This window comes from Camelina sativa, chromosome 15 (assembly GCF_030686135.1).
Source record: "Camelina sativa cultivar CO46 ecotype springtype chromosome 15, ASM3068613v1".
NCBI lineage: Eukaryota > Viridiplantae > Streptophyta > Magnoliopsida > Brassicales > Brassicaceae > Camelina > Camelina sativa.
In genome coordinates this window covers 1755226-1774934 of record NC_141894.1, presented here as the reverse complement: position 1 = coordinate 1774934, position 19709 = coordinate 1755226, and the positions used below count along the sequence as shown (strand labels likewise).

Below are 19709 nucleotides of genomic sequence, written 5' to 3'. Positions count from 1 at the left end.
TTAAAGGTTTTATGTAAATGTTATTTTCGATATTTATGGTAGTTTGGTAAAGAGAAGTGATTATTAGTGCTTGTCACTCTGAATCTCTGATCAGCTTCACCAGTGGTTCACACTTCACACACATTTAAATGACAAACATGAATTCATGATTCTGTTACCAAAATTAATTTTTTTCAGAATTGTTTATATACGTATTATGTGTTATGTTATTATTGTACAACTCATGGGAAGAGAAACTCGTTCAGCTTAGGACATTGGTCAATGATGATTGTACAACTGAAGTAAGTCCAAGGAAAGATCAAGCGGATTCACCGAACAACACTCATGTGGAAATGATGCTGGAGAAGAAACAGTTGGGACAGACGAAACCCGTGCTTGTGAAGCATACTGGTGTAGAGGAGGACAACAACAATCTTGGTAAGCTTTCTTGTATTTGCACTTGTTCATTATTGATTAAAGTATACACTTATTAGTGGTAATTAATGTTTATTATTGGAAGTGTCAGGTTTAACTCCGGGAGTCAATGTTGTTATGTCATCATCTGATGTTAAGTCCACCGATGAGACCAAGCATACCTACCAGAGGAAAGAAACGCTCAAAGACTCTTGAGGAAACTGAAGAGAAGCTTTAGACTCAAAAGGAGAGATTATTAATTAAGTGCGTGAGCTTCTGTTTTGGCGTTTAACGCTAGAAAAATAGTAAGTATGAGTAACCGTAGTTATAGGACTGTTAGTGTGTGAGAGAAGTGAGAAGTAAACAAATTTTGTATGCGTCTATGAGGAGGCAATGGTATGTCCTTAACTCTTAATGTTATGGTCTCTTCTCTGTGGTTCGAACCTTTGATTGATTCCACGCAAATATGACGTTACTATCTACATCTACAGATTTCGTCAGTTTGATCATGTGAATAACAAACAACAAATGATGCACACAGACAGTATTTGACATCAGAAACTAAAAAAAAAAAAAAATGAAAAAGCAAAGTTTCTCAGTATATTACATAAACTCTTATGTAAAATCGGAAATTAAAAAAGGAAAGTTAAGTTTAAACACGAAATTAGTCCGTTCTTAGCTATAACTTTGCATCTACCAAAAAAAATGAAATAATTTGTCATTTAATAATAAAAGAATAGCTATATCTTCGTCGTGGATAAAATTCAATTACCCAGAATTATAATCAAAATATAAAAAAGTAAAATTATTTTTCCCTCCTAATAATATTTCACTTCCCTCTTCGTTTTTATTTTTTTAATTGTATTATTTGGTCCTCAATTACTCTCTCTGTGAGAGTCCATTCAAATTTTTAGGGTTCTTAATTTTGCTCTAATCGATTCTCGAACTAGATTCGTCTCCTCCTACACTTCGAGCTCCTTCTGGTTATGTTGACGGCTTCTGAGAAATTCTCCGCCATTCTCTCAGGTTTAGTTCCTTCTTCTTCTCCCTTCTTTCGCATGATGTGTTTTTCTATATTCCCGTTGCTTACCTCGTTTTAATCGGAACTTGCACATGCATTCACATTTCATATCTGCTTTCGATTATTGTCTCTGGCGATTTACAGTTTGGATCATAAGAGTTTGATTTTTGTCTTTCTGGGAATACGAATCGTCCGTTCCGATTTCTCGTTTCTTTTTTTTTGTAATTAGGTCTGAGCTCTTTCTATTAATTGCATTTCCCATGTAAACGATTACTGTGTGTGTACTTTTTCACTGATGCTTGGGTTTACGAAATGAAACTCATCTATTGCTTTCATCATGGTTTTGGGTGTTTTTGCAGGATTATAAATTGAACACGGAAGAGTGAGATCCTCTAACTCCAAACTCATCTATTGCTTTCATCATGGTTTTGGGTGTTTTCAAAGTTCTTGTCTCTGAATTGGTAAGCACTAAGTAGAGTTTTTTTGCTTACACTGATTTTTTAGAGTGACGGATTAAGGTTAGGAACTGATAGGTTTTATTAACAATGTGTATTGCAGGGAGTATGAGTTAGAGCTTCCTTGGCTGTGCTGTGTTTCATAGACTTAGCTAAGCTGACTCGGGAGATTTGATTTTTACGAGGTTTGTTGTTCCAATGGAATGCAATAAAGAAGATGCTGCGAATGCAAAACAAATTGCAGAGGAAAAGATGGAGGCTGGTGATTTTGTTGGAGCTCATAAATTTGTTACCAGGGCTCAAAGACTCTTCCCTAATCTCGAAAACTTACTGCAGATGATTACCATATGTGATGTGCATTCTGCTGCAATTAATAAAATCAAAGGGCTTGAGAATTGGTATGGTATCCTTCAGGTTCAGCCTTTGGTGGCTGATGCCGATACAATCAAGAAGCAATACAGAAAGCTTGTCCTGCTTCTCCATCCAGACAAAAACAAGTTTCCTGGTGCAGAGGCTGCTTTCAAGTTGGTTGGAGAAGCAAACAGAGTGCTTTCTGATCGGATGAAACGCTCTCAGTATGATGTCAGATACAGATCCCATTCAATTTTAGCTAACAGGCATGCAAATGCAAACTCGGGTCGCCACTGTGCTGCTACAAACAATGCTGCCCACAATATTGCAAGTGTTCACACATTCTGGACGAGTTGCAGGCACTGTGGCCGTTGGTATAAATACTTGAAAGAATATATGGACACAGTTATGCACTGTTCCAGTTGCCGGAACAATTTCGTTGCCCGCAGCATGAGGTGTGATGGAGTGCCTCCTGGTAGTTCAACGGCTGGTAAAAAAGATTTTCAGTATCAAGGGATGTACAATACATCTAGGCAGAATGCTCCTACTGAAGCAGAATCAGCAAGTGCAGCAGCTGAGATGGATAAGAATGGAACAGTTGAAGGGAAACTCAACAAGAAGAATCAAGTTAATCAGGAAAAAGGTGCTGATGACAGGGAACTCAAGAAAGATGAGGGTTGTACCGATAATAACACTGAAGGAAGCAGACCCCAGAATGGTGAGACAGGTAGTATGAAAGATTCTGCTGAAATACCTAAAGCTGATGTATTGAAGCCGCAACCACAAATAAAAGAAACAGATACTACTGCGGGAGAGTCAATACTTGATTCATCAGCTCCGAAGAAAACTAAGGCATACAAAAGGAGGAGAAAAACGGTTGATGAATCCTCTAAGAGTTTTGAGGTGGATAGCTCTGTTGCTGCTGGGGCTAAAACAGATACAAAGGGGGGAAGCGATGGTGATTTTGTCAACCCTCCAAGTAAAAAGACAAAACCAGGCTGTAAATCTGAGGATAATAAGTCAGCTGAACAGGCTGATTCTGGGGTCTCTTCCGCGTCTTCACATGCTAATAAAGGAAATGAAGACATCTTGTCATCCAAAAACAAAGTTAGTGGAGGCTGTAATGGTAATGGAGAAGATGCAGCCTTGTTGAGCAAGATTGATAGAGTTGAAAATGGATACAAAGCTAATGAAAACCCTAATACACTTGATGTACCTGATCCGGAGTTAAATGTGTTTGATGTTGAACGGAATACAGAAATTTTTGCTGTCAATCAAGTGTGGTCTACAACTGATTCTAGAGATGGTATGCCTAGGAAATATGTCCGGGTAGAGAATGTGTTGAATGCCGAGTTCAAGCTGCGGATTACCTACCTTGAGCCTGTATGTGATGAGAATGATGATAGTATTCCAGTTGCTTGTGGTAAGTTTAAAAATGGGAAAACAGAGGAAGTTGAGAACCGCTCAATCTTTTCAGGTCAAATGCATCACTTGCTTTGCAACAAGATTGTTTCCATCTATCCTAGGAAAGGAGAAATATGGGCCATTTTCAGAGGATGGAACAAGGAATGGAACAATAGTGTAGAAAAGCATAAATTACCATACAAGTATGACTTTGTGGAAATTGTGAGTGATTTTGACGATGTTATCGGTGTTGGAGCGGCCTACCTGGGTAAACTAAAAGGTTCTCGTCCGCTATTTCACAGGGAGGCAAAGTATGGAATTCGCCAGATTCAATTTTTTCCGGAAGATATGCTTAGATTTTCTCACAAAGTACCAGCAATCAAAATGACCAGAAAAGAGAAAGAGTGTGTTCCAGCTGACTCATATGAACTGGATCCTGCTGCATTACCAAAGTATATACTTCAGGTTGATGCAGTTGAAATGGAAATGGATAGTGAGATCCTGAAAGATAAAGCTGATAGCCCTTATCCCGAAGCTCCCAAGGTTGGAGCGAAGGTCAAGCTAGTTCCAGAGACCGCACCATCCCCAAGGAAACGTCGGAAATCTGATGATGATAATTGCGTTTGCTGTAATCTTGGGGAAGTCAAACAGGGAACAAACAGAAGCCATGATATTTCTTCTTGTGAAGTTGATGAAAAGAACACACCAAACAAGTCCAGAAAGAATGGTGAGGCCACAGATGGCTTCAAACTTCGAAAATCTCCTCGTCTTCAAACGATTCCAAGCCAACAAGGAGATGGGAAGAAAAGTCATAAACAAGGCAACAAAATGAATAACTCAAAGAAAAGTGATAAGGATCTTGTGACAGATTCTTTGGGAGTTGATGAAAAGAACACACCAAACAAGTGCAGAAAGAATGGTGAGGCCACAGATGTCTATAGACTGCGAAAATCTCCTCGTCTTCAAACAATTCCAAGCCAACAAGGAGATGAGAAGAAAAGTGCTAAACAAGGCAGGAAGATGAATAACCCAATGAAAACTGATAAGGGTCTTGTGACAGATTCTTTGGGAGTTGATGAAAAGAACACACCAAACGAGTCCAAAAAGAATGGTGAGGCCACAGATGTTTTCACACTCCGAAAATCACCTCGTCTACAAACAAACTCAAACCAACAAGGAGATGAGAAGGAAAGTGCTAAACAAGGCAGGAAGATGAATAACCCAAAGAAAACTGATAAGGGTCTTGTAACAGATTCTTTGGGAGTTGATGAAAAGAACACACCGAACGAGTCCAGAAAGAATGGTGAGGCCACAGATGTTTTCACACTCCGAAAATCTGCTCGTCTACAAACAAACTCAAACCAACAAGGAGATGAGAAGAAAAGTGCTAAACAAGGCAGGAAGATGAATAACCCAAAGAAAAGTGATAAGGGTCGTATGACAGATTCTTCGGGAGTCAGAAAATCTCCTAATGGCATTCACCAATCAGCAGAAAGTCAGGAAGGAGAGAGCTCGAAGAAACAAGGACGCAATGGTGAAACACCGTCTCTGTCCAAGCTGAGTGATTTGCCATCTCAGGTGGATGGTTCTACTTATGAATTCCCTAATACAAGTCCTGTGTCACCAAATTGCAAAAGACCTCGAAGAAATGCCTTTGACTTCAAGAACCTGAGATCTGAAGACAAATTCGGAGTTAATCAGGTATGGGCTATTTATAGCAATGACAAGGGAATCCCCTCAGAGTATGTGAAGATCACGAAAGTTGAAACCAAGCCTAAGTTCGTGTTACGTGGAACCCCGACGAAGCTGTATCCACCATCTACGGAACCCGTAACCCGCCCTGTATCTTGTGGGGAATTTAAGTTGAAAAATGGAAGACCTAAAATCTTTCCTTGTGCCAGCTTCTCACATCAGGTAAAACCCTTCGACAGTAGTAAGATGTTCATAGTCAAAGTATACCCAAGGAAAGGTGAGATATGGGCTCTATATAAGAACTGTGATAGCAGTGAAGAACATGACATTGTAGAAGTGGTGGAAGATAACTGTGATGGGGAGATCGTAAAGGTGGTGGCTTTGACTGCTAAAGGCTCTAGTTCTCTATACACAACTCAGAGGAAAGAAGGGGCGGGTGCGGATTTTATAGACATTCCAAAGGCAGAAATGAGTAGATTTTCTCATCAGATTCCGGCTGTCAAAACAAGGCAAGTTAAAGGAGGATACTGGGAGCTTGACCCGATAGCAATTCCAACTCGCACCAAAGTCTTCGACTGAGCATAGTTCCAAGCATGCATCCGATTTCTATCTTCAGTGATTGTGTAGATATGGTTAATGCCAGATTAGTATAATCTAATGGGTAGCTTTGAGTTTGGTATTTTGTCAAGAAAATTATCAGATTATTGTCTTTGGCGATGGCTTATGGAGTTGTAAGAGAAGAACAGACACTGTTTGTGTTATTTTTCTGTGCAGCGGAGAATTACTAGAAGTTTATCTAAACGCAGCTTTTAGAGACATCCGTTTAAATTCATAATTCAACTTCTTCAGCTTTTATGAATTTCCAAAAACAGATTTATTAGCCTTTTACCATATGAGACTCAATCCAAAAAACTAAATTGGATTGAAGACCAAATCATTAAAACCAGTCAGTCACTAACTAAAAGCTTTAAAGAAACAAGAAAAAGCTACCAAAAGCTTTAATGTAGTAGTATACAAAGACAAAACTATTCCGGTTTCGGTTTTGATTTGATGGAAGAAGAAGGTCTTGATGATAAAGGGAAAACGATCTCAGAAACGTTTTGGAAACTTCCTCTATCATACAAATTCCGTTTTGTTATAGCTTCGGCTTTGGCCTCTGCTGCTTCATGAGTAGAGGATCTCCCACAGAGCCCAAAGCATTTGCTTTTCGCTAATGGCTTCTTCGGTTCACATGACAATCCTGCCTTGAGAGCAGCAGTGCTCGCCTTTGCTTCACTGAGCTTCTTCTTCAAGACTAAATATTCTCTCCACTTAAATGTCTATCAGAAAGCATACAAACCCCAAATAAAACTGTTAGTTAGCGGGAGAGACAGATGTGAATATGATTTGCTTTGCAGAGGCGGAAAAAGTTAAAACCTCATTAGTTGTTGTGTTGGTTAAGCAGAGTTTTGCGTGGTAAGCGAAGAAGCCAGCAAGGAGGAGAGAAACAATGCCGAGAAACACCATTAGGAGAATCTGGGTGTTGTATGTACCAACTAGCCACTGTTTCAAATACATTGGAAATTTTGATATGTTACAGTATTAATAACACATATGAGTGAATTTGTTAGTTAGGTTTACTCACCTGTAAAACACGAGGAGCTAAGCTACGGAAAGATTTATCTACACCGTAATAGACTGCAGAAAAGAGAAAGAAAGACCAGATTTAGGAATACAAAGGATAACAAGATCGAAACCAAATTAAGAAGATATGATTGTTAACACAACAAGGGCATGTTTGATGTGTACCGGTTAAAATATGTACAACACGAAGATCTTTTACTCGCCCAGCAAGGATAAACCCAATGGCTAGTGTTCCGTACAAGCAAAGAAGGAAATGCCTACAAAGCACTAAAGAACCATTTAGCATGAAACAAAAGAAAGGATGAGGACACAACACCGTATGGGAATCATCCAAGTATAATGAAAGATATCCTAGAATGAAAGCTCACCAAAAGAGGAAAGCCATGAAATATTTGGTATTCTTTTCGCCTATACAGTTATTCTGAAACCGATAGAAAAATGTTCACGTCAAAGAATATCTTGGAATGAGATGTAAAAGATGAAACAGAGCTCAGGGGATAAGAACAAACCATCCACCCACAATGATGGTCAAACCGAGCCACACAGCGGTTGCAGATGCTGCAATGCTTGGATCTAGCAGGCCTAAATGAGGAAAATAAGTGTAAAAAGTTTGTTTACATAACGCAACTATGCTCTTTAGTAAGTTAACTTCAGGTGTTTACATAACGCAACTATGCTCTTTAGTAAGTTAACTTCAGGATTTCAATGCCACTTACTTTGGGATTTTACACGTGGAACAATCTTTCTCCGAGTAAATGATACCATCATAGGGGTAAGCAGAAATGTACCGTGAAACATTCTCAGCGTTCACAGTACCTGGATCAGAAAAGCTTGTCAACAAGAAAAGTATAACACCAATTATAACAGCCAGAAAGCTCGTGTACCTACAAAAATCAAATACAAGGGTTTTAAGGATATAAAGTGGGATTATGCATATAAACTCAGGACTTGACATTATGAGAAGCGCAGTCCTTACTTGTGAACATCGCCAACATAATATCCAGGTATATAGATGAATGAAGATTTTACAGTTAAGAAGTATGTTGATCCAATAATGGCTACATATATCACCTACAAATCGGAATAGAAAAAAGCTTTCTTGTGAATCTGATATTGCACAATATTATAAAACAGTAAATAAATAAAAAAGTAGTTCTCAGAGTCATGTGTTAATCTCACAAGTAAGCACTTGGATACCTCTAATAATAATAATATATCCTCCCATACCATATCACAAATTCATGAAAACGAACCAGTCAAGATCTTTTTAAGATGAAGTATCAACCATTAAATCGAATCTCCTAATCTCTAATTAGTCAGATCACTAACTCTAGAAACCAAAACCAAGAACAAGAACGATGCAGAGCTTTGGTTGTTGTAATTGATCACAATACCGAATAAAGATTTCTACACCATACCAAGATCAAAACTCACCTGAAGTATAGGATTAGGACGCTCACAGCAGAAGTACTCCACAGACATAATCACATCCGTACCCTTGGAACCAAACACAAATCCGACGAATCTCCTGCAAAACCCAAACACAGAGCAATAATCAGAGAGAAGAACCCTAATTGAGGCAAAGATCAAACGGGTAACACGCGATAGAAGAACTAATGAGATACGAAGGAAGGAAGGAAGTAGAGGGAGTACAGGAAGTAATCGTAGGCGCCGAAAGTGATGAAGTAATGAATCCATTGAAAAGGTGTGCCTTTGAAGATTGGCCATTGACCACATAGGAAGGAGATGACCACCGTTAGCGTCGCCATCCCATGACACACCAGAAGCCACTGTACCGCCATTCTCCTCGTCCTCTCCCGATCGTGGAATCGTGCAAAGTTCACTTTTTTTCTGTTAAACCCAATTTACTGTAGTTGCTTTCTCTGCCTCCTTGGGAAAAAAAAAAAAAAAAACTATTTGGCCAACTCTATATGTAGCTTCAAAATTTAGGGGTTGATTTGCAAATTTTGGAAAAGGGTTAATAAATATATAAAATATAGAATTAGGAAGGATATATGTTTTAATTTAATCATTCAAGTGTACTAATCAAGTTGAGTCTTGACGCCCAATCAAAACAAAACAAGAAGTTAAGAGCTTTGAGCTTTCAAGTCTTCATCAACCTCCCATCACAGCACAATTATACACAAGAACTCTCCAATGGAGTTGCATTCCTTCCCTTAATACATTTATATGATATGATCATGTGATTTGCGGGAAGGATCAAAAGCTGCTTAAGAATCTGATACATTTAGCAATGAAACTGTGAAAACAGCCATGACAAAAGGAAGCATTCTACCTGATATTTATTTATATAGATAAAAGAGGAGTGAACAGATATCAGACTTAGACTTTACACTTAACTCATACCAAGACTATATCCTAATATTTTCTTCTTCAACCTTAGTAGCTTTAAGATAAAAGCTCGGGGAATAGCGGCAGGGTCTAGCTCAAAATATCCAGCTGGGACTCCTTCTTCCTCATCTCCAGTCAGTTTATAAGACGGGACTCTATGAGAAAACCTAAGCAGTTCATCAGATCCTATCATGCTTTGGACAATTCCATGTTGCGCAGCAGGTTTATAGACTGATGTGAATCCCTCCACTCTCCCTAGATAAGCCACTCCAATGCCTTGTTCACTGTCAAATTCGGACAGGACTTCCACAAAGTCGTATTTGTAAGGAGGCTTGTGCTGCTCCCTGTGACTGTTCCAAGCCTTGGTCCAATCTGTGAAAAGAGCCCATGTCTCGCCTTTTCTCGGGGTTATAGTGACATTTTTGCCATGTCTGATGTGATTCATCTCATGAGAAAACATAAGGAGGCTTTTGTTCTCAGTTTTCCCATATTTGAATCTCCCACAAGCAACGGGAATCAGCTCCTCATGTTCTGTGGTTTGCACTGACTCGAGCCATCTCACCCGTAAACTCATATCTTTCAAAATTCTCCTGATCTGAGCATAGTATCGAGGCATATCATCTATAGGATCATACAGAGCCCATATTTGATCCACGGCGAAAGAGCTCATCTCGTTGTTAAAAGTCGTTAAAGTCTGGATCAGGACAAGTAAATGGCTCAGGATCCTCATCATCAGTTTGACCTATGCATACAATTTCATAAGCGTCTCTTCTCTTTGCTCCACTTGTATGCTCAGACTCTGGAGCAGAACTTCTCTTTACATGTAGCACACTCTTCTTCTCTTCACCAGCATGGTAGATTTCTGTAATGGATTTACATTTTTTGCCAGGGGGAATCAGAGACTCAGAATCTCTACCCTTGGTTCCTGATACAGATTCAACCCTAGATCTCTTAGAAGTCTTAGCATTTGTTGATCTTTCTTCAACTTCTCTTTGTTTCAATTCCAGCTTTTTCTCCCTTTCTTCAAGTTCTTTCTCCTTTAACTCAACAAACTCTCTCCTAACTTCAATCTCTCTGACCTCATCGTGTTGTTTCACTTGAAAGCCAACTTCTTTCTTCTCCAACTCATTCGATTTCTCACTAATGGTTTCATCAAGCAACCTAAGCTCATTTTCCCTTGCGTCAAACTCTCTCATCAGCTCTCCATGTTTCTCCTCCAAAGCACTTAATCGCTCAGAGATTGAAGCCTCAGCCAGCTCAACCTTCCTCTCTCTCTCTTCAAGTTCCTTCTCCTTTAACTCAACAAACTGTCTCCTAGCTTCACTCTCTCTGACCTCATCGTGTTGTTTCACTTTAAAGTCAACTTCTTTCTTCTCCAGCGCATTCAATTTCTCGCTAATGGTTTCATCAAGCAACCTAAGCTCATTCTCCCTAGCGTCAAACTCTCTCATCAACTTATCTCCCAGAAACTGTTTCATATCACATTCATTTTCTTTCTCCTCCAAAGCACTTAATCGCTCAGAGATTAAAGCCTCAGCAAACTCAACCTTGCGCTCTCTCTCTTCAACAAGCTTCACTCGCTCTTCCCTCTTCTTCAGCTCCACAAACCGCTCCGTAAACAATTTCTCCTTCAACTCCACTCCCTTTTCATATTCCTCCCACTGAAGTGAAAACTCAAAAATCGTTGAAGTGGTCTCACGGATCTTACTGCTCAAACGTTCTCCTAAATCAAAACCTATAGCAACCTTTTTAAAATCTTCAACCCTAAGATTTTACTCCCATAAGAAACGAAGGAAAGAGAAATCAACAATCGATCCAAAACACAGTGATGATCATTTTCAGTTACAGAGAGTTAGAAGAAACGAACCAAGTCGCAGGTTCTCCATTTGGCGACGGCATTGGGTTCTGCTCCGACGTATCTCGTGGTGGTGGTGAAGAATCTGCAGGTTCCATGGATCGAAAGCTTTGTTTATTTTTCTCAAAGCTCAAAGCTTTTGTTTTTTTTTCTTAGAAAGGTCAAAGCTTTTGATCTCAAAGAAAAAGATTTGAGATTTTTGTTTGAGATTTGGTACTGAGAAAAGCTTTTTGATTCTGTTTTTTTGTAAACAAAGGCGAGAAAGAGACAACTCTTACCTGAATTGGGAGGGAGAAAGAAGCCACGCAACACACACTACTCAAAGCATTCTTATTTCGTGACTCAAACATTATACTTTATTTTCATCTCTGACCGTTAGATCAAATCCAATAGATCTCAGCCGTTGAATTATGAATTTTAGATTGCTTTTCAAGTTTGACTGTCGACTTTATTATTTCACTCTGATAGTATTTACTTTTTAAATTTTTTATTAAAACTCCAAAATGGGCTGGGCCTTGGCCTGTTACAATTCGGATCCAGTACTTAAATATTTACTTTTAAGGCCCAGCCCATGATATTTTTTCATATGGTTTTGATAGCGATTGAACCGAGAAGGCACGTATGTAGCAGGCGTTGTTAGATTTACGCCAAAAAAAATATCTTAAGATTCTAGGCCACAAATTTTTGCATATTGCAAATTTACCCCCAAAAACTGTTGGATTAAGCTTTAACGGACTAAAGTTATCCTAAACCTATTTGGAATAAAGTTCCTAGAGAGATTAAGTTATCCTAAACCTATTACCAAATAAGATTATGATTAGTGTGTTTTGGTGTTATATTGTGTAATTGAGGTGCATAACACACAAGTTTTAAAGAGATTGAAAGATTGAGAAATTGTGAGAGCTTTAGATTTTGAGATATTTTCCTAAAGCTAAATAAAAAGAGCAAATTCTTTGTTTATTTAATACCTTTGTGATTCTATAAAAACCAATGGAGGCTTAGCAGATTCAAGATACTTCTTCACATTTTGAGAGGGGTTGGGATAGTAGGCTTTCTAGTGGGTTTTGTATTCCTGTCCGATGCGTTGACGGCTCCAGGACAACGTCCAAACAGCCTTCTTATTGCCTCTTTCTTGTTTGGTTATCTCCACATCGTCTCGCTCGTGAAGCTCCTGCGAATACATGACGAGTTTGACATAACTGATAGTTTCCTAACCACCGCCGGCATGCTTGCTGGCCGTCTCGAAATCAACTTATTTTGATAAATTAAAATTGATAAAATTTATTTAGAATTTATATTAAAATTGATAAATTAATTAAATAAAAATTCTAATTTTAATAAATTTTTATTTTTATTTAATTAATTTTAATTTTGATCATAATTTAATTTATCAATTTTTTTTTTCTTGGTCGAATGGAAATGATTGTTATTAGACATTATGAAACCTCAAGCATGATGACATTATTATCCATCCACCATGGTAGTATTTACTTTAAGGTGCAACAAGACAATATTATTATTATTTTGCAACAAGACTATTTGCCATGTTTGGATTATCTATCAAAAACTTGTTATCAAATTAAAATTTCATACGGTTAGGTTCTGAAATAATTTTCAGCAATAAGAAGAGTTTAGGAGAACTGATCATTGAAAATAACCTTACAAAGAAACCATTTCCACCATCCCTCACTCTTCAATATCTCACCCAAAATTCATCTTTTTCTCTCTAAAAGAAAACATAAATAGCAGCACATGAAGCCAAGAAAGAGTAAAAAAAGAAAGCTAGTAGATTTGTAGCTTAACGCGAAAAATAGAACTCCAAACAATGATCATCAAATTCGATCGTTGGATGTTTTCCATCAACTTCTGTGTTCTTCAATCCTTTCCGCAACATCTTCAAGGAAGAAGATAAGAAGATAAATAAATCAATAAAAGCGAAAACAAGATTTGATTAACAGTCTTGAGTGCATCTCACGGAAAAGGGAAAGCTCTTCAAAGTTGTTTACCTTTTATATCTCTTCTTGGAACCACAGGGACAAAGTGCATTCCGGCTGATCTGCCCACTTTTGGCTAAGTTTGATCTCGCCAGATCCAGTGGTGTTGACCCCATCATTTTTTGCAGCTTCCAATAGACAAATATAACAATTTAGTGTCATCATAACTAGCTTAGTGGATGCAGCAGCACAAAGGAAAACAGTCAAACCAACAGGTAACAATCTATCTATATCTAAACGGAAATCTTAACAATGCCAACATAGTCCAGGATGACTCCTGTTTCTAACCACTGAACATCAAATCAAACCAGTAATCCAAATCAACCAAGCTACAAAACCAGTTCTTGTTATAACAGAGGCCTGTTCCTGAGCCGGGAATCAGTTAGGTGTAGAAACTTAAAGTTTGTTCTGAAGATGGTCAAAACGATGAGAGCGTCAATGCACAAATCCCATAAGCTCTAGATACTATTTTCTAAGTCTAAGAAATGAGAAACGTGACCAAACAGTCATGCAGCTTGCCCCATAGAAAGGAGCTTATAGAGCTAAGAAGCAGAAGAATAATACCTCTCCCATGTTCTTTGGTAATGGTTTGCCTCCTTCTTTCAACTCCGCCATCTTCTTGTGAGCTTGCCTGGCCCAAGTAAACTTGGCAAGCGTATTCTCCACATCCGTTATCGTGCACTTGCAATGTTTAGCAGCATCTAGTTTCTGACTCGCTTTGAGATTCTACACATCAAGAAACCTAGTGCTACAGTCAAGACATTGATCAACAGATTTCTTCTTGTTCTCACTGATTTAGCAAACTACTAGCAAGTCATGTGAATATGATTGAGACGGATGATTAATACATAGCTAGACACTCTAGTAGTATGCTAAGAAAGAAACCAACCTCTCCTGTAACATCAAGAGCTCCAAGATACCTAATAACAGCTTCTTGTTTCTCAAAAGCTTCCGCAAATGTGGCCTCGCTGCTTCTACCAACAATGTACTGCTTAAATTTCCCTAACCTTCTAGCATTCTTCAATTCATCAGCAAATCCTAAATTTGCAACCAAAGATGAAACCTTTGGGTGAGTCTAAACCATTCCATCCACAATTTACAATTCCCATTTATCAATCACACACATAATACACAGAGACGCATCATCTCATGTAAGACTTACGGAGAAGAGTGAAAGCTTCAACGGGTAGATTTGATTCTTCTACAGGAGTATCCTTGTTTCCGGTGAAAACACCTTTGATAGAGTCCATCCATCCAAGGAGCGGCGCCGTGGATGTAATTGATCGGTGCTGCGACGGAATTAAAGAGCCGCCGGTGAAGCGAGAGATCGAATGCGCAGAAGAGGATAAAGAAAAGATTGGTTCAGGTCTTCTTAACCTGAATATATACTTGAGATTTCTTAAAGACCACATTTTTTGGGAAACCAATTTCTAAACAATTAGGGTTTCTTTCTCAGGTGTAGAAGAAGATGAAGTAAGAATGGATCTCGTTGTTCTTCACTTCACCGTGTCGGAATCCAAAACCCTGAACCCGAAACGCTGCGTTTTGATGGTCGGAGATTAAAACTTTTAAAATCACCCAATTTTTTTTTTTTTTTTTGTCATCAGCTCCAATAGATTAGCTCTAAAATCACCCAATATTATTCACTAGAATCTCACTAAATCTAAAACTATTTTTCCTTTTTTTTTTTAATAAAACTCAATTAAATGTGAATTACGGTGTTTTTAACCAATCAAAATCAAATATATGTAACAAAACTATCAAAACCAAGTAATATTGTCTACGTCAATATAATTTCTTTTTGAAAAATACTTAGGTTCACTCCTAGGGTGAACCTTTTTGTTCACTTCTTCCTTATCAACTAATCATAATCTTCCATACATTATCTTGTTTAAAAAAATAAATCAAAATTAAATTAAAAAGTAATACATATTAAGGAAACAAATTCTGTATAATTCTTTTTAAATAAAGTTAAATATTGGCTTGGTTTAGATTTTACAATTAGAATGAAATGATGTATCGGTTTGGGTTTACAAATAAGGTGATTAGAGTTTAGATTTTACAATTCAAACAAAATTATATGTCGGTTTGGGTTTACAAATGAAGTGGTTAAGATTTAGATTTTACAATTAAAACAAAATTATATGTCGGTTTGGGTTTACAAATGAGATGGTTAGGGTTTAGATTTTACAATTAGAACGAAATTATATGTCGGTTTGGGTTTACAAATGAAGTGGTTAGGGTTTAGATTTTACAATTAAAACAAAATTATATGTCGGTTTGGGTTTACAAATAAGATGGTTAGGGTTTAGATTTTACAATTATAACAAAATTATATGTCGGTTTGGGTTTACAAATAAGATGGTTAGAGTTTAGATTTTACAATTAGAACAAAATTATATATCGGTTTGGGTTTACAAATGAGATGGTTAGAGTTTAGATTTTACAATTAGAATGAAATTATATATCGGTTTGGGTTTATAAATAAGCGATTTAACTTTTTAATTTTATAATAATGTATACAGATTTTGTTTCCTTATTTTATAAGAAGGTGAATAAATATGTTCATAAATATATTATGACACGTCAGATTCTCATTGGCTAAAATAAGGAGAAGTGAACAAAATGGTTCACCTCAGGAGTGAACCCAAAAATTGTCCTTTGTTTTTTTTGTTTGAAAGTCTACGTCAATATAATTTAACATGTATAACAAACTCTCTATAAATCTTGTATTTTTTTGTTGGTATTATTACTGATACTATACGTATTTAAATGAATAAGCTTTACGATATATGATAAGCATTGCATGTAAAATACGACACATATCCACTGGACAAAATAAAACATTCACCGAAGTATATAATATTCCTTCAGAGTCAAAGTTTCCACCAACCAAAGAAAACATGGAGATTGATCTGTCAAGAGTCAACCTCAGGCCGTTCGAACTAAAGGACGCTCATGATTTCCTGAGATGGGCCGGCGATGATCGAGTGACCGGAAATCTTCGTTGGCCGGCTTTTACATCGGAGGAGGAAGCTTTGGTCTTCATTCGAGACGTATGTGTACCGCATCCATGGCGACGTTCCATATGCATCGATGACCGTTCGATCGGGTTCATCTCAATCTTCCCTGAGACCGGTGATGATAGGTACGTACATATTTTTAGCATATGTTGATAGTTCTAGGATGAATTCATATAAATATATGTTTTGTAAATTTTTTTATGTTCAAGATTCAAAGCGCATATTGGGTATGGATTATGTCACGAGTATTGGGGAAAGGGGATAACAACAAGGGCAGTGTCAGTTGCGGTATCACAAGTGTTCAATGACTTGCCTCATGTTTTGAGGCTTCAAGCTTTTGTTCAAACTCAAAACAAAGCATCCCAAAGAGTTGTTGAGAAGGTTGGTTTTCAAAGAGAGGGTCTGCTCAGGAGTTACACTTTTCTCAAAGGTAAAATCTATGATGTGTTTGTTTATAGTCTCTTGTCCTCTGATCTTCTTCCTCTTCCACAATCCGCAAGCCATATTGTCTAGTGTTAATATGGGTTTGTAAAATGATATAATTGACAAGAAAAATAAAATACATGAATAACTTGTTGGTTTATAAGAATTTACTACAGTTATCATACAGACTTTTACACATTTAGATATAAGAAGAAAACACATGAGAGAGAGTCCACTTGAGAGAGGCTAAGATTGAGAGGATCAGGCATCAACTGAAATCCTTCAAACCGAAACCTTGGTAATGTTTTAACAAACCGAACCGCGAGTGAGGTAGCATATAAGCCGTTAGTGAATTGGCAAATTCTCTGCTTCATGTCTGATCGATTCAAACAATGCAGTCGATAAGTAACGTTCCCCGCCGCTAGGCAAAACCACCTGAAAACCGGACAATAACCGATACATCTTCTTTTAAAATTCCAGTCTGATTTTTTTGTAAAGCAAAGCCGGTTATAGCTTATGACTGGTTTTGTTTACTTACAACAATGAGTTTCCCAGCGTTTTCTGGCTGCTTTGCCACTTTTATCGCAGCGGCTGCAGCAGCTCCCGAAGATATTCCCACCTGCCAGACAATAACATTTATCAGAAATGTTCTTCTAGTGGACTTAAACCAACACACAAAGTTGTTAAACCGGAGATTTTACCAGTAATCCTTCTTTCAGGGCAATAAGTTTGGCTGTTTCAATTGCTTCAACACTTGTCACCTTAAAAAAAAAGAATTGGAGATCACAACATCTCAGTTTGATTTCTATGACATCTCATCGCGTTTACAAAGACAAAAAAAAAGATAAAACCTCAGCTACATTACTTGAATGACTTCATCAAGAACGTTGAAATCCAAATTGTCTGGGATGAGTCCAGCCCCAATACCTTGGATCAAATGTGGACCTAGAAACCGGTAACCAGTATCCGCGTTTTATGGTCATGCATGTGATCAAGAAATAGGGTATTTTATGTTTATACTCAAGATCAAGATTTTAAAAGCTTAAATGCAAGCAAGAGATAAACGAACTCACCCGGTTTGCCTCCACTGATTACTGCACTTTCTGCAGGTTCCACCCCGTAAACCTGTTGATATATACGTGAAGTGCTTCAAAAGCCAAACATATATGTTTCTCATGATATATGGTTGGACTTTAAATATAAGTTTTGTACCTTAAAGTCTTTATTCTTCTCCTTGAGGAATCTTCCTGATCCGGAAAGCGTTCCTCCAGTTCCAACACCGGCGACCAATATATCTACTTTCCCTGCAGAGTCTCTCCATATCTCTGGACCCAGGGTTCGGTAATGAGTCTGCAGAAAAACCAAATTTTGACTGATAAATAAAGATAAAGAGAGGACAAAGCAAACATATAATGTGTAAGGAGAGTCCATACTTCCGGGTTTGAAGGATTTTTGAATTGATGCAGTATGAAACCATCTGGAGTTTTGCTTAATATCTCTTCAGCTTTGTCGATGATTCCTTGAACGCCTTTACTAGGATCTGTAAGGTGAACCTCTGCACCTAATGATAAAAGAATGATTCTTCTTTCAACGCTGTAAGTTGCAGGCATTGTGAGCACCACTTTGTAACCTTTAGCTGCCCCGATGAAGGCTAAGCCAATCCCGGTGTTACCAGAAGTAGCCTCGATCAATGTGCTCTGAGTTATAAAAAAACCACCAGGATTTAAGTTTCAGTTTCATTCTAATGTGGAAAACAGATGTATGATATTATTTCAATCTATACCTTCCCGGGAGTGATCAGCCCCTTGTCTTCTGCATCTTTAATCATACCATAAGCAATTCTAGCAAGCGGAAGAACATTGAAAAGAAGCAAGAGGGGTTTCTCAGAACAAAGATTTCTTGGAGCTAACAAGAGAGAGAGAGAGAGAGAGAGAGAGAGAGAGAGAGAGAGAGGGTTCTTGTAAGAATACCGTTCTTTGACACTAGAGCAAGGCTCCATCATCTCAAGCTTAGCTGCAATACGAGCAACGCAACCATCTACAATGTTGTTCAGATATACCATTGGGGTGTTACCTATCAACTGTTAAACAAAGAAAACACAACTAAGGGAAACTTGAGCAAAGGAACTAAAACTTCTTTATTGCAGTACAGAAAGCAAAAAAAAAAGATTATGAATTACTTGAGTCACATCATCCTTGATCGAACACCGGTCATCCTCCATGCTTAGGGTCTTTGAAATTCCACCAAAATGAAATTTCTCAGTTTTGGTTGCTGAAGACGGATCACAAGAAAATCAGAAAAGATTCAAGACACAATATCTTTAAAATATTTTTATGAACCGAAGAGTGTTTTGAAAATGCGTATCGGTAGAGTGAAACCAAGACCATGATTTAGAGATAGAACAAACAAATTCGAAAAGAAGAAGTCATGAGAGTACAAAACTACTAACTTCGAGTTTTCGACAGTGAGCGAAAGTGTTCGTGTTGAGTTGTTCTTGAGCTGAAATCGAACCTGCAGAGGCGAAATTATTCAATTATGATAATTTTGGAGACGAAACAAAAGATCAGTGGAAAAGATACAAAACCGGAAACTTAAACAGCTTACCAAGTACGAGACAAGATCCAATCGAAGAAGAAGAAGAAGAAGAAGAAGAAGAAGAAGAAAGGGAAAGAATTGAAAAGATCTGTTCACTGGGATAAGTCCCAATTTTGTAAGGTGCTTATTGATGTATACCATCACTAACACCACCCATATGATAGATACCCCACACTGGTGTGGATAATTCTGATTTAATTTTTAATTGGTTGAATAATCAAATCTAGAAGTTTCACGTGGAGAAGTTTCTGCGTTCTCTTCTTGAATCTCAATATTATTTCTTTAATTTCATAACTTTAATCTTTAATCTTGTAGTAATATTTTTCTGATCTACGACGCTACTCGCTAGCAACAGAAATCCACTTCTTGCAATAAACCACTCTCATGTTTTGACAAAACACGTTGTCCTAAAGGATTTTTAATATAATACACTCAAAAAAACAAAACAGCATCCGATCAAGAAATAAACCAAAGTGAAATAAACATGTCATGTTATTACAGATTTTTTTTAGACAAAAGAGTAATACA

General features: G+C 37.6%; 6 protein-coding genes across 8 annotated transcripts; 2 read left to right on the top strand and 4 right to left on the bottom strand.

Moving 5' to 3' along the window:
• The first annotated feature begins 1167 nt into the window (after positions 1–1167).
• On the top strand, positions 1168–6117 carry LOC104744610 (uncharacterized). The gene is made up of 3 exons (XM_087488141.1): positions 1168–1419; positions 1774–1875; positions 1973–6117. The coding sequence occupies exon 3, from the start codon at positions 2068–2070 to the stop codon at positions 5893–5895; it is 3828 nt and encodes a 1275-aa protein (XP_087344267.1). The 5' UTR covers positions 1168–1419; positions 1774–1875; positions 1973–2067; the 3' UTR covers positions 5896–6117.
• A 105-nt stretch (positions 6118–6222) lies between these two features.
• On the bottom strand, positions 6223–10677 carry LOC104744609 (putative protein S-acyltransferase 17). 2 transcript variants are annotated; one of them, XR_015582138.1, is made up of 10 exons: positions 8593–8830; positions 8374–8467; positions 7916–8010; positions 7656–7823; positions 7449–7521; positions 7308–7360; positions 7105–7206; positions 6941–6993; positions 6733–6858; positions 6223–6635 (listed from the first exon to the last, which is right to left on the bottom strand). XR_015582138.1 is itself a non-coding variant. In XM_010465683.2 (10 exons), exons 1-10 carry the CDS (start codon positions 8739–8741, stop codon positions 6342–6344), a joined length of 1197 nt encoding a protein of 398 aa, XP_010463985.2. In that variant the 5' UTR covers positions 8742–10677; the 3' UTR covers positions 6223–6341. The 2 variants fall into 2 exon arrangements, 1 of the variants encoding a protein (XP_010463985.2); XM_010465683.2 differs by having other exon boundaries at positions 7105–7196; positions 8593–10677.
• LOC104744608 (trichohyalin, putative (DUF3444)) lies at positions 9168–11373 on the bottom strand. The gene is given in 4 exon segments (XM_087488142.1): positions 9168–9356; positions 9359–9973; positions 9975–11055; positions 11159–11373. Coding segments are annotated over 4 exon segments (1827 nt in total). The 5' UTR covers positions 11245–11373; the 3' UTR covers positions 9168–9311.
• Positions 11374–12776: 1403 nt separating this feature from the next.
• LOC104744607 (uncharacterized) lies at positions 12777–14751 on the bottom strand. Of its 2 annotated transcripts, none has more exons than XR_015582137.1 (5): positions 14303–14667; positions 14030–14178; positions 13705–13882; positions 13153–13268; positions 12777–13040 (listed from the first exon to the last, which is right to left on the bottom strand). XR_015582137.1 is itself a non-coding variant. In XM_010465682.2 (5 exons), the coding sequence occupies exons 1-5, from the start codon at positions 14550–14552 to the stop codon at positions 13022–13024; spliced, it is 696 nt and encodes a 231-aa protein (XP_010463984.1). In that variant the 5' UTR covers positions 14553–14751; the 3' UTR covers positions 12777–13021. The 2 variants fall into 2 exon arrangements, 1 of the variants encoding a protein (XP_010463984.1); XM_010465682.2 differs by having other exon boundaries at positions 13705–13866; positions 14303–14751.
• Positions 14752–15987: 1236 nt separating this feature from the next.
• On the top strand, positions 15988–16765 carry LOC104744605 (uncharacterized). The gene is made up of 2 exons (XM_010465679.2): positions 15988–16288; positions 16373–16765. The coding sequence occupies exons 1-2, from the start codon at positions 16044–16046 to the stop codon at positions 16674–16676; spliced, it is 549 nt and encodes a 182-aa protein (XP_010463981.1). The 5' UTR covers positions 15988–16043; the 3' UTR covers positions 16677–16765.
• On the bottom strand, positions 16685–19680 carry LOC104744606 (bifunctional L-3-cyanoalanine synthase/cysteine synthase D1). Its single transcript, XM_010465681.3, has 12 exons — positions 19191–19680; positions 19036–19097; positions 18766–18857; positions 18557–18666; positions 18370–18427; positions 18020–18283; positions 17799–17936; positions 17660–17711; positions 17452–17531; positions 17288–17347; positions 17125–17205; positions 16685–17021 (listed from the first exon to the last, which is right to left on the bottom strand). Exons 3-12 carry the CDS (start codon positions 18805–18807, stop codon positions 16932–16934), a joined length of 975 nt encoding a protein of 324 aa, XP_010463983.3. The 5' UTR covers positions 18808–18857; positions 19036–19097; positions 19191–19680; the 3' UTR covers positions 16685–16931.
• Between the last annotated feature and the right edge of the window lie 29 nt (positions 19681–19709).